The sequence below is a fragment of the Ceratotherium simum genome, chromosome 1 (assembly GCF_057802395.1).
Source record: "Ceratotherium simum simum isolate JZ-2026a chromosome 1, ASM5780239v1, whole genome shotgun sequence".
Lineage (NCBI taxonomy): Eukaryota > Metazoa > Chordata > Mammalia > Perissodactyla > Rhinocerotidae > Ceratotherium > Ceratotherium simum.
Window position 1 is genome coordinate 57,430,815 of NC_141900.1, and position 13,269 is coordinate 57,444,083.

A 13,269-nucleotide genomic window follows, 5' to 3' on the forward strand; every position below is an offset into this window, starting at 1 on the left:
TTGCCCCTGGATGCAGCTGCCCCAAGATTCCATCAGGATATCCAGGAGAGAGCCCCATCTATGGTGGATACCCAATTCTAGGTCCACCCTGCTCCCAGACAGAGAGGAAGACGATACTCGAGACCCTGGCACGTCGCCCCCTTTCAGCAGGAAGTAGCTAAAGAAGAGGCTCCATGTCCCACTCCCCTGAAGGATTTCAGGGTCTCAAGACCTCTTTTTTTTTTTTTTTTTGTGAGGAAGATCAGCCCTGAGCTAACATCCATGCTAATCCTCCTCATTTTTTTGCTGAGGAAGACTGGCTCTGAGCTAACATCTATTGCCAATCCTCCTCCTTTTTCTCCCCAAAGCCCCAGCAGATAGTTGTATGTCATAGTTGCATAGTTGCACGTCCTTCTAGTTGCTGTATGTGGGACGCAGCCTCAGCATGGCCAGAGAAGCGGTGCGTAGGTGCGCGCCCGGATCCGAACCCGGGCCGCCAGCAGCGGAGCGTAGGCACTTAACCGCTAAGCCACAGGGCCAGCCCTCGAGACCTCTTGAGGGGGGAATGAGGCAGGAAGCTAGGTATGAGCTGGGAGCAAGGTCACTCCACCCGGTGCAGCGTCCTAATTACCAGGCAGCGGCTCTCTGGACATGCAGCACTCCCCTGACCCTGACCGGAGTAGCCCCAAGCCTCACTATACCCTCAATTGCATTGCGCTTTTGAGCCCCCTTGCAGGGGATCACCGCCATGACAGTTCCGGAGATGTCTATGTAAGGAAAAAATCTCCCCCTCCCGAAGTGAGGGTGGAGACAATGCCCCCATTGGTCTACCTTCCAAGACCCTCCCCCGCCCCCAATACCTGACTTTCCAAAGCCACTGACCACCACAACTTTGGGGCAGTTACTCACCTCGAGCCTGCCCGCCCCTCCCCTTGGGGGTGTACTTTTGCTTTGCTAATAAATCCTCCTCTGTCAAAACTTCTGCTGTGTATCTGCTCTCAAATCCTTCTGTGTCTGTGGACCAAGAACCTGGGACTTCACCACACCGATCTGACACCATGTGACACCATGACTTTGGAAATGATTCTGCATGGTCTCCTTTTTGCTGCTAACATACCTTACTCTGTGAAACAACTACTTCTGGTGGAGTCTGATTTAACTCGCCAGGAGGCGAACCCACTTTGGTTTCGGTAACAAGTTGATATATCTTTCCCAGTGTGATATCTGTTTAAATTATGGCATTTAATAAAGAGGAGAGGCTGCCCTTAGCTCGTTAAAAATGTTACAACAACAAAAATAATATCACGGAGAAGCAGAGAGTTTTTAAAAGCACAGTTAATCATAATTCATCCTTGGTAAAATGACTGGGAGCCAGAATAATTTAGCAAATTCTATCCTCTCCAAAAAAGAATGGGCTCTTAAGCCTATTTACTTACTGAAAATTCCTCTGAAAGCTCAGACACCAACTATTTCTGTGACTATCAGGTCCCGGTGCTTGTTTTTCTGTTTGCCCGGCCCTCCCCATGCCCCAGGGGCTGAGCTCTATGGGGTGGGGACTCCCGTGCTCACTTAGGTTCAGCCACTAGGGAGAATGGAGGCCAGAGGACACAGGGGTTGGGACGGTTCTTCCTTACGATGGTCTGGGCTTTCTGGCAGAGGCCGAACGTCCGTCCCTCCACCATAGCTCCTGATAGCCCTTCCCTCCTTCAGAGGTCCTGCTACTGCAGGGGCAGTGACAACTTTCAGTTGTTGCTGAAGTGCCTTCAACCTGCTAACAGCCCAGCAAGCAGCCCCTTCATTCAAGTCTGTGAATGATCAGAGTTGGATTCTATTTCCTGCAGGAACCCCAACTAATTAGTCCCTACTAAGGAACCCTTGACTGGCATCAACCAGGACAGTGATGTCCTGATTTGCTGGTCACTGATGGACATTAATGATGTTAATGCAGGTATTCCATTGGTACGACTAAAAAATAATATGACTAGGTTTGTAAACTAATGGCCTGGAACTTATACCTCCAAGTCATTGCCTCCTCAAAATCGACACCTTAGGATGCTTTAACACCTATTCCAATAATGGCCAAGATGTTAAATTATTCTGAGGTTGCCTTTTAAAATTTCCTTTAGTGTTTATATTATTTTGAATAATGCTGGAAAATGATCCTCCTTTGATGGCAGATTTGATTCGGATCAACAGGCAATATCATAATATATGAAAATTAGCAATAATTTCATTGTTTAGATGCAAATTTCAGTGTCTTTTATAGCTTGTTTTTCTTTTAAGTCAGGATCCAATCAAGGTTCATGCAATGCTTTTGGTTGTCTCTTTAGTGTTTTCAGGGATGCAGAGAGGCGACTTTATGTGTCCACCTCTGCAATCCAATGTCTTGTGTAACACCACAAACATATCAACCGAAACAAATGGAACTTTAGTGAAGAGTAAGAGTGTTCCTGGAGTTGCAAAGGATACCACTTAGGTATGGGAGGACATAAGTCAGTCATTCCTAAGAGCCATTAAATTGGTGAGAGTAGTCAGCATTTTCCTTTTTCATGGTAGGATGTAACAGAAAAATAACGCTATTTCCATAGCATGCTAGGGTAAAGAGAGGGGGCTTCTAGGGGCTCCTGGGGCTCCAGCTGCCTCCGGTCCCCTGTCCTAAGAGCTGAGGGTCCTACATTTGTAGGACACCTTGGAAATGTTGGGACCAAAAGTATGGCAACTTTATGGCTTCCAAGTTTCCTTATGTCCCAGGATATTCTGATTTCCAAACCCCTTCATTTTAGGTAAGCTGGTGTGTTTCTTCCTCAAAAGAGCCTAGGCAAGAGTCTTGCTCTGTCCCCTTCCAGCAGCCACATACACCCATTAACCTGGAAAAACAAAGACAAAGGTGGCCTTTTTCCATGTTATTTATTCGCAGTCAACTAGTTATATGAGGGGGATAAACAAATTAGAGCTTTTTGGGGAGGCATAGGGTGAAGGGTGGAAGGGTGGAATTTAGACAGAAAATAATCTTATAAACAGTTAGATGGAAGATTTACAAATATCCATTAAAAAAAAAATAGTATCCTCTGAAGGTAACAGAGGAAGAGAAAATCACCACAAATAAAATAAATTAGCAACTTTTTATCATTGCATTCCCCAAAACCAAAGTCTCCAAAAATGATCTGCATTTAGACAGCCATGATATGCGATACTTATGTGATACGTATTTCCAACACAGAACAATAAACACTAACACCGAGTAACAGATTAATACAATGCAGAGGAAAATTGAGCACATGAAAATAGCTATCATTTGGTAGCAAAAATAGATTTATGCTGACGTTAATATCAAAATTAAAGCCATTCAAATAAATTATGCCAATATATTGGAACTATTATTCCTAAGATCATAATAACAATTTCTTATTGCTCCTACTCATAACTAAACGATCTGAGGACATTCTACGATAGCTGGAAGGCATAATATAACTTGTAGTATATGTCGTAGGCCTACAAAAAGATTCAACAGCCAAATAAAAACTTCATTATTTTTCTTTTAGGGTTGACATTGTTAGTAGAATAGGGGCCGGCCCGGTGACGCAGCGGTTAAGTAAGTGGTGGCCCGGGGTTTGCAGGTTCGGATCCCGGGTGCGCACCGATGCATCGCTTGTCAAGCCGTGCTGTGGCGGCGTCCCATATAAAGTAGAGGAAGAGGGGCATGGATGTTAGCCTAGGGCCAATCTTCCTCAGCAAAAAGAGGATTGGCATTGGATGTTAGCTCAGGGCTGATCTTCCTCACCAAAAGAAAAAAAAAAATAGTAGGAGAAAACGCTCATCATGAATCTGGAAAATACAGATGAAGGACAGTACTCAAAGCCCAAGCAAAGGACTTATTGGAAGTAACTGAAAGTAGAATATGAGAAAGGCAGCAACCCAAATGAAGTAAACATTAAAAATAATTGGTTTGCATATTTTTTTCTTGCAGAGAGACCCACAGGAAGCACATGGAGACTGTGGGGGCTATTTGGGCATTCTGGGGACTTGAACGGTAACTGGACTATTGTCTTAAAGGGAACTGTTTAATTAGTAGCAGAACCAGCCTGGCTTCTGAGAGGTGAACTGCACAGAGAAGCTGCACTGAGACTTTGCTTATTTCATTTGACGCAGGGAAACATCAACCTCTGCTTTGGGGCCTGGGTAGGGAAGCGATCTGCTGCCCAGCTACACTGGAGACTGTTGGCTCCTTTACGAACGGATCTCCTACAGCTTGGGGTGGTCAATACTGGCAAGTGGCCCACCTGAAGCGCAGTGTGGCTGGCTGCACAAAGTCCCGTTTCCAAGAATATCTATGTATCTCACCATCAATTTGGGATGGAATAATTGGGAATAAAATAGAGGTTAAAACATGTATCTCAAATGGTACAGTGATTGGTATTATTCAATCAGGAGATTCAAAGTTCAGAAAATTAAATTCTACCTCAATTCTTTCCAAACAATGTCATATTTCTGTTTTCTTCATCTTAAAATTATAAAATGCCCTTGAGCTACAAATTAGGTGGGAAGGTGCTTTTGAAAATAGGGACTGAAGGGGAAAAAAAGCCATTTCCCCCTCAAGGTAGTTTTAAGATTATAATATCAGGATGTGACACCAAGCTGTTTAAATTTCAGAAAAGCCCTTTATAGATGCTGGTACTGAATAGTAGATTTTAAAATTTGCATACAATTCTGTATCATATTCTAATTCATCCCCACTCCCATTTTAAATAAGATGCCTACAAAGGTGATATTTGGTCCATTTAGCCTGGTGATCCTAAAATAAAGCATAGGATCAACTGAAATAACAGCACTGAGACAAAGAATTTCCAAATCCTGCATGACAAAGCTACATCCATTCAGGCTACAAGTTTTGTTTTTATTGTTGTTTTTTTTCTTTTTTGAGCTAGCCTCTGGAGCAGGCCTATTTTAATAGTCAATATTACCAAAATTCTGCATTTACCTTCACACTGTGAGAACTAGATTTGTTTTTCTCTTGAGTACCCTTAAATCTACAGCCTGCTTCTTCCCATCTGTAAGCAGAATTTAGATGCAGGCCTGAAAAGAAAAGAACAGAGCATATACCAAAGAATTTGATTGTGTCATTTAACTGCTTAGAAATGGAAATGATATTCACATTGTGTTCATCTTGATGTCTTGATAAAATGGAATGAATGAATGTAATATTCTATGAGCCTTTATTGTTTTAAAATGCTAGTCACTTGCAGATTCCAAAAGGCTACTGATCCACTTAAAATAACTCTCCATTTTGAAAATGCAATACTGTCCAACTAGTTATTTGGTGTGACACTGAAAAATCACGCATTCTTTTCTTCTGTTATTTATTCTACTTTTCATTCAGAGCATTCTGAAATTGTTTAAATATCTAAAAATGTTTTCCAGAGAAATCTTTTTACCAAGCCGTTATACTTGATATTCCATAGGATTGTTATGAACATTAGAGCGAAAGGTTTAAAAGTTAGGCTTTGGTTTTAATGTAATCTGGGCAGAAGTTGGAACTGCTTTGATAACACAATTCAACGACTGCACAAATTCTATTATTGTACTTTGAAACAATACATTTAAAAAGACAAAGTTTCCCCATTTGGTAGTCATAATCTGTACTATTCAAGACTGCTGCAAAACTCATAAAAGCGTGATATGAGTAAGAAGAAAGTGTAGGAAAGGGATAAGACATCTAAACCTTTAACAGAACACAACACAAAGGAAGAACATCAATTCTCTACATTTGTCTATAAGGCAGATGGTCAAACTTTTTATACACGATCTAAAATACAGTGCTTATCAAGAGGTAGAAAATACCAAGACATTATTTAAGAAAACATGTTGAGTTATTTAAAACAATCAGTTATTTTGCTAAACTTTTAGGAAGTCAAACTGCTGTGTGGAATGTGCTGGATGTTTTACAGTAAACTGGGACATTCCCTACTCAACAGAGATGTGGTCAAACTGGGCAGAGAGGGAGGAAGCTAGGGGTGGAGTAGGAAACAGAAAATGGTTTCTTGTCAAGGATTCACTTCTCACTATGGAGAAATTTCCGACTGCGTCTCTGGGATGTCATTATAACATTTACTTAATGGGGATTTCTCAGATTAACAACAATTTCTCTGAGTAACAGGGTACAATTTTGCACACGAGGCAATAAAACTATAGGGAAGGATGAACTCAAATGCTTCCTCTTCAAGAAGGTGCCATATCCATCTTACATAAAAACAGACATCCCAATGATCTTATACCATCCTCCCAATCACCAAAATGCAAATGCAAATATTCTTCAGACGCCAGCACCAGCAGAATTATTCTGTAGGAGCAATTCAAGAGCTGTCTGAGGCAAAAAAATATCTGTGCTACCAAATTAAACTTGGGTAGCTTACGCATGGGTGAGTAACCCTGGATATTCTCATTTCTTAATGCACCTGGGAAAGATGGATTTTTTTTCTCCAACATAATTTTATAAGGCATAAATTTAATTTGAATTTTCCTAACCTTTGGAAAATTAGTGTTAAAGCTTCTTTTTTAACCCATACAATAACATTCAGTCTTTCATTTTTATTAAATAGTTTATATATAAAAAGAAATATCAAGGTGTTCTACATTCATATAAACAACCATTATAACATTTGAAACTGTAAAGAAACCTACTGAAGAAAATATGTACTTAAATATAATGCTAAGCTAAGCACAAGTGATCATTCTAGATAATATCTTTTAAATATACAGACACAGATTTGTGGCTTCAGAAAGCAAACACGGAGAAGGACAAAGATGTATCCTTTGCTTTTTCACCACAAGACAGGATGGTCCAGTTTGGAAAAACCAGGATCTTTCCTAAGTTCCAAATAGGTGCCATTGCTCACCCAAGAGTCATGGTTGGACTTCCTGTGAAAGATGAAAGAATTTCTTGAAGACTCTTGATGATATTGTCATATTCTCTCTCCCCTTTTCCCTCCTTTCCTCTCCTCACCCCCAGGCTATCATTCTCATATGCATGCAATGTCCCTGATAGTCCAGTTCTGGAACTGTGAGGGAACTGGAAGCCTGGACACCATTTTGTTGCTTCTGACTTTGACTTCTCAGACTCAGAGGCTGTGAAAAATGGTGCTTCTAAGAAAAGCCTGGGTAAGGGAAGAGTTTGTCGTATATAAAACACAGCTGGGATGATCGCCACCACCTTGAGTATGACTATGTAAAAGCTACAAATCAACTATTGTCGTTTATAACAACTGATAACGGTAAAAACAAAAGGAAGCCATAAGAGCCTGGAGAGAACAGCCTTGGTTCACTATTCTTTGAATAGATAATATATTACAGAGATCAAAGTTCAAAAGGTACAAAAGGGTAGACAGCTAAAACTTTTCTTCCTGCTTCCATCTCCTAGCCTCCCAGTCCTTCTCCTCAGAGGCAATGATCTTGTCAGCTTCATTCTTTCAGAGAAATTTCACGCATGTGTGAGCCTGTGTGCACACACACACTCCACCCCTCCCATTTTTTCCCACAACAGTAGCTCTGTATGGTGTCCTACCTCTTGTTTTTTTTTTTTTTTAATTTATTTTTTATTTTTTCCCCCCAAAGCCCCAGTAGATAGTTGTATGTCATAGTTGCACATTCTTCTAGTTGCTGTATGTGGGACGCGGCCTCAGCATGGCCGGAGAAGTGGCACATCGCTGTGAACCCGGGATCCGAACCCCGGGCCGCCAGCAGTGGAGCGCGTGCACTTAACCGCTAAGCCACGGGGCCGGCCCACCTCTTGAGCTTTGACATAACAATATATATTGGAGATCACTTTCCATTGTCATATTAAGGTCAGCAAACTACAGCCCAAGGGACAAATCCAGCCTTCCGCCTATCTTAGTGATACTGTTTTAATGGAACACAATCATGCCCATTATTATTATTGTTTTTTTTTGAGGAAGATCAGCCCTGAGCTAACATCTGATGCCAATTCTCCTCTTTTTGCTGAGGAAGATTGGCTCTGGGCTAACATCCATGCCCATCTTCCTCTACTTTTTATATGGGATGCTGCCACAGCACGGCTTGATAAGTGGTGCCATCAGTCCGCACGTGGGATCCGAACACGTGAACCCTGGGATGCCAAAGTGGAGCGCGTGCACTGAACCGCTATGCCACCGGGCCAGCCCTACGCCCATTATTTTAAGTGTTGTCTAGGGCTGCTTTCACATTGCACAGTGGGGTTGAGTAATCACTACTGAGAGCTTACGGCCTGCAAAGCTAACAATATTTACCATTTGCCCTTTAAAGGAAAAGTTTGGTGACTGGTGATAAGGGAGTCCTCATTTTTTTTAAACAGTTGCATAATATTCCATGGACCACATGGAATGGACCACAATGTAACAGGTACCCTGCTGGTAGGCATTTAGGAGGTTGTTTTCAATCTCTAGCTATTATAAACGTATGTTTATAATAATAAAAAAAACATATAATAATATGTTATTTTGTATGTGTGTGGTATAGTTACATTAAAAATTCCTGTAAGTAGTACTGCTGGGTCAGAGTATGTAGATTTGTAATTTTGACTGATACCATCATATGTTTTAGAAGCAAAAGCGGAGAGGGTCTTTTTTTTCCACACTCTCGGGAACACAGATTTTTGTTTCCTTATTCTAATAAAGGGATGTGTTTAAAACGAACCAGGGCCGGCCCCGTGGCTTAGCGGTGAAGTGCGCGCGCTCCGCTGCTGGGGGCCCGGGTTCAGATCCTGGGCGCGCACCGACGCACTGCTTGTCCAGCCATGCTGAGGCCACGTCCCACATGCAGCAACTAGAAGGATGTGCAGCTATGACATACAACTATCTACTGGGGCTTTGGGGGAAAAATGAATAAATAAATAAAATTATAAAACGAACCAATCTGCACATCAGATACTTGACTACGAAACAGAGGCTTGATCCTGCCGAAGCTGTAGTTTCCACTTGGAATTCCCGGTGATGTTTTCGTTGTTCTTCAGCGAATATTAATGGAAACATCCCGGTTCTCACATTCCTTTTTATCATCTCTTTGACAGGACTGCTACTGCTGAAAAGAACTTTTGCCTTTTCTCCAACTTTTTATTTGCCAGATCCAATACTCCAATATTTGATAGAGAATCAAAAGGAAAAAGAGTCATGGCCACCTGGCTAGTTGTGTTCAGTCCTTTTCCATTCCGGACGTAATTCTTAGATGGTTGCAATGATAGCCTAGATAACATTTTATATTTTTCATTTAAATGTTAATTTTTTTCCCACAGAGCTCCACAGACTTTGTGAATTAAATTTTTTTTTTTTTGGTGAGGAAGATTAGCCCTGAGCTAACATCTGTTGTCAATCCTCCTCTTTTTGCTGTGGAAGACTGGCCCTTGGCTAACATCCGTGCCCCTCTTCCTCTACTTTATATGTGGGACGCATGTCAGAGCATGGCTTGATAAGTGATGTGTAGGTCCGCACCCGAGATCCGAGCCTGCGAACCCCAGGCCGCCAAAGCAGAGCACATGAACTTAATTGCTACGCCCCAGGCCAGCCCTGTGAATTCATTTTTGATGCTTTCACATCAGATCAATTTGGTGAATCTCCTTACCTAGCTCTTGAGACAGTTGGTTTACCCACAATTTTTTTTTTTTATTTTTTGTTTATTGCAGTAACATTGGTTTATAACATTGTATAAATTTCAGTTGTACATCATTATACTTCTATTTCTGCATAGATTACATCATGTTCACCACCCAAATACTAATTACAACCCATCACCACACACATGTGCCGAATTATTCCTTTCACCCTCCTCCCTCTCCACTTCCCCTCTGGTAACCACAAATCCAATGTCTGTCTCTATTTGTGTTTGTTTATTGTTGTTATTATCTACTACTTAATGAAGGAAATCATATTTGACCTTCCCCCTCTGATTTATTTCACTTTGCATAATACCCTCAATGTCCATCCATGTTGTCACAAATGGCTGGATTTCATCGTTTCTTATGGCTGAGTAGTATTCCATTGTGTATATATACCACATCTTCTTTATCCATTTATCCCTTGATGGGCACTTAGGTTGCTTCCAAGTCTTGGCTATTGTGAATAACGCTGCAACGAACACAGGGGTGCATGTATCTTTACGCACTTGTGTTTTCAAGTTCTTTGGATAAATACCCAGCAGTGGAATAGCTGGATCATATGGTAGTTCTATCGTTGATTTTTTGAGGAATCTCTATACTGTTTTCCATAGTGGCTGCACCAGTTTGCACTCCCACCAGCAGTGTATGAGAGTTCCCTTCTCTCCACATCCTCTCCAACACATGTTGTTTCCTGTCTTGTTAATTATACCTATTCAGACGGGCGTGAGGTGGTATCTCATTGTAGTTTTGATTTGCATTTCCCTGATAGTTAATGATTTTGAACATCTTTTCATGTGTCTGTTGGCCATCTGTATATCTTCTTTGGAGAAATGTCTGTTCAGGTCTTTTGCCCATTTTTTAAATTGGGTTGTTAGTTTTTTTGTTGTTGAGATGCATCAGTTCTTTATATATTTTGGAGATTAAGCCCTTATCAGATGTATGGTTTGCAAATATCTTCTCCCAATTGTTAGGTTGTCTTTTCGTTTTGTTGATGGTTTCCTTTGCTGTGCAGAAGCTTTTTAGTTTGATGTAGTTCCATTTGTTTATTTTTTCTATTGTTTCTCTTGCCTGGTCAGACATGGTGCTTGAAAATATGTTGGTAAGACTGATGTCGAAGAGCGTACTGCCTATGTTTTCTTCTAGAAGTTTCATAGTTTCAGGTCTTACATTCAAGTCTTTAATCCATTTGGAGTTAATTTTTGTATATGGTGTAAGGTAAGGGTCTACTTCCATTTTTTTGCATGTGGCTATCCAGTTTTCCCAACACCATTTGTTGAAGAGACTTTCTTTTCTCCATTGTTTGTTCTTGGCTCCTTTGTCAAAGATTAGCTGTCCATAGATGTGTGGGTTTATTTCTAGGCTTTCGATTCTATTCCATTGATCTGTGTGTCTGTTTTTGCGCCAGTACCATGCTGTTTTGGTTACTATAGCTTTGTAGTATATTTTGAAATCAGGGAGTGTGATACCTTCAGCTTTGTTCTTTTTTCTCAGGATTCCTTTAGCTATTTGGACACAATTTTTTTTTTTTTAAGGAAGATTGGCCCTGAGCTAACATCTGTTGCCAATCTTCCTCCTTTTTTCCTTTTTTCTCCCTGAAGCCCCAGTAGATAGTCGTATGTCATAGTTGTACATCCTTCTAGTTGCTCTGTGGGACACTGCCTCAGCATGGCTTGATGAGAGGTACATAAGTCCACACCAAGGATCTGAACTGGCGAACCCCAGGCCACCGAAACAGTATGTGAACTTAACCACTATGCCACTGGACCGGCCCCCACAATTTTTAATGATCCTAAAAAATACCATAATGAACATCTTTATAAAAGTATATTTCCTTGTTTAAAATTGACATTAGATGATTTATGAAAGAAAAAAAAGAATTGACCTACTTAAAGGTATATGTGTGTATCTATTAATTGATCAGTCTGTTAATCTATCCATTTATCTATCCCTTGCCTTTTTCAAATTTAAAGTGTCTTATTTTTATAATATTTAAATGAAGGCATGAATATTTTGAGATGAAACTCTAGCCAGTTAATCTTTAATTGCTTATATCCTAAGTTCATGGAAATGATAAGAAGGGATCTGGCAAAATCCACATCAACTCTAGGGGAACGAGCATTATATTTTGAGGATAAAATATTACTTGTTGCTATTTTGCTGTTTTGGAATATATACTTCATTGCTGCTGCTGATAGATTAGTAGCTAATCCTCCTAAAAGTATTTCTGTTGCCCACTAAGAAACAATGACAAGGGGCCGGCCTGGTGGTGTAGCAGTTAAGTTCACATGTTCCGCTTTGGCGGCCCGGGGTTTGCCGGTTCGGATCCTGCGCATGGACCTACTCACTGCTCATCAAGCCTACTCTTCTACGTCCCACATAGAAGAGCTACAACTCTACAACTAGGATACACAACTACGTACTGGGGCTTTGGGGAGAAAAAAAAGAAAACGAGGAAAATTGGCAACAGATGTTAGTGCAGAAGCCTGCTGCTTTTCTACACGTGCCTATTTTAATGCTGATTTTTAAAAACTGAACAAACAAACAAAAAACCCCTAAAACCACATAGACCCCTGGCCTGGTAGTTAAGAGAGCCAGGCCCCAGTCCAGGACATTCCACCAGGTCGTTCCATGAATCACCTGTGTTCCCCGGGCTTTTGTCTCTTCTCCGTTAAAATAAAAGAGGGAGTGAAGGGCTGATGATCTCTGATGCCCTTTCTAAATCTTGAAGTCTGTTTTTAACAAGACTTTCTTGGCAAATTATTTTAAAATTAACAGTTAATGTTCCAAATCCAAGCCAAAGTGTATTGGAACTTCTGTGATTCAAGAATTGGACTACTTGGAATTTCCATTTTGGTAACCAGTGGGGCGATCATTAATTATCTGTCATTGTGTAAAATACACCTGGGTGGGTGACCAAGCGTAGACATGGATCTAACAAGGTGGCCTGGTATTGGGAGCCAAGTTTGGGTGGTCTCGTTGCTTCTTCCACTTATGGAGCACCTCCTCTGCAAACTCACTGGACGAGGTGCTGAGAGGCAGCTGGGAAAGAGCAAGGGATGCAGAAAAGAAGACACTGCTTCTGCAGAGAACGGAAGAAGGGTCAGCCTAGAGGCCAGTGTCCACAGAAAGTCAGGCCCCACATAGAGGGGAGGCTTCATCTCTCTGAAGCAGGAAAAGCATCGAGAGTGCTCTCATCTGGGGAGGCGACACCCAGTGACTCTCTTCAGACCAGAAGCATCAGGTGTCGTCAGCACCTGTCAACCAATGACCCACACGATCCGCGCACACACCTGAAAAACCGCGGCTGGTGTTCCACGTTATTTTCTTCTAAGACTCGCCGCCTTTCTCTCTGTAGCTGTTCAATCCTCTGCTTGTGTATTTCAGCTTCTGCTAAGTTCCCTTCTTCTAGAAACCTGAGGTTTCGAGGAAAAAAAACAAAGGAACATGAATTCCAAGAAAATAAAACAAGCATTACTACTAAAATTGCACGTGTGCAAGATTGGATATTCAAAATGCTTTCCTATACATAAGACAATTCTTTGAGGTAGTTAGGGAAGATACTATTTTTTGAATTGGTGATATATACATGGTCCAAAAAAGATAGAGAGATATAGATATAAAAAGGAATTTGGGACAAAGTCTCCCTCTCA

At 41.2% G+C, this 13,269-nt stretch overlaps 2 protein-coding genes across 3 annotated transcripts in view; both read right to left on the reverse strand.

The window, feature by feature from the left end:
- The window catches only part of GSDME (gasdermin E), a 119,078-nt gene extending 106,106 nt beyond the window's left edge, over positions 1 to 12,972 (reverse strand). Inside the window, exon 1 of the mRNA XM_004418912.3 lies at positions 12,910 to 12,972. The gene's annotated coding sequence lies outside the window, so the exon portion shown is untranslated. The remainder of the gene's footprint in view (positions 1 to 12,909) is intronic.
- Positions 2,870 to 13,269, reverse strand: part of OSBPL3 (oxysterol binding protein like 3) — a 191,771-nt gene continuing 181,371 nt past the window's right edge. For both annotated transcript variants that reach the window (XM_004418908.3, XM_004418910.3), the window contains 2 exons: positions 12,910 to 13,032; positions 2,870 to 6,894 (listed from right to left, as the gene is read on the reverse strand). In XM_004418908.3, coding sequence (XP_004418965.1) covers positions 6,798 to 6,894; positions 12,910 to 13,032 — 220 coding nt within the window. In that variant the 3' untranslated portion in view covers positions 2,870 to 6,797. The remainder of the gene's footprint in view (positions 6,895 to 12,909; positions 13,033 to 13,269) is intronic.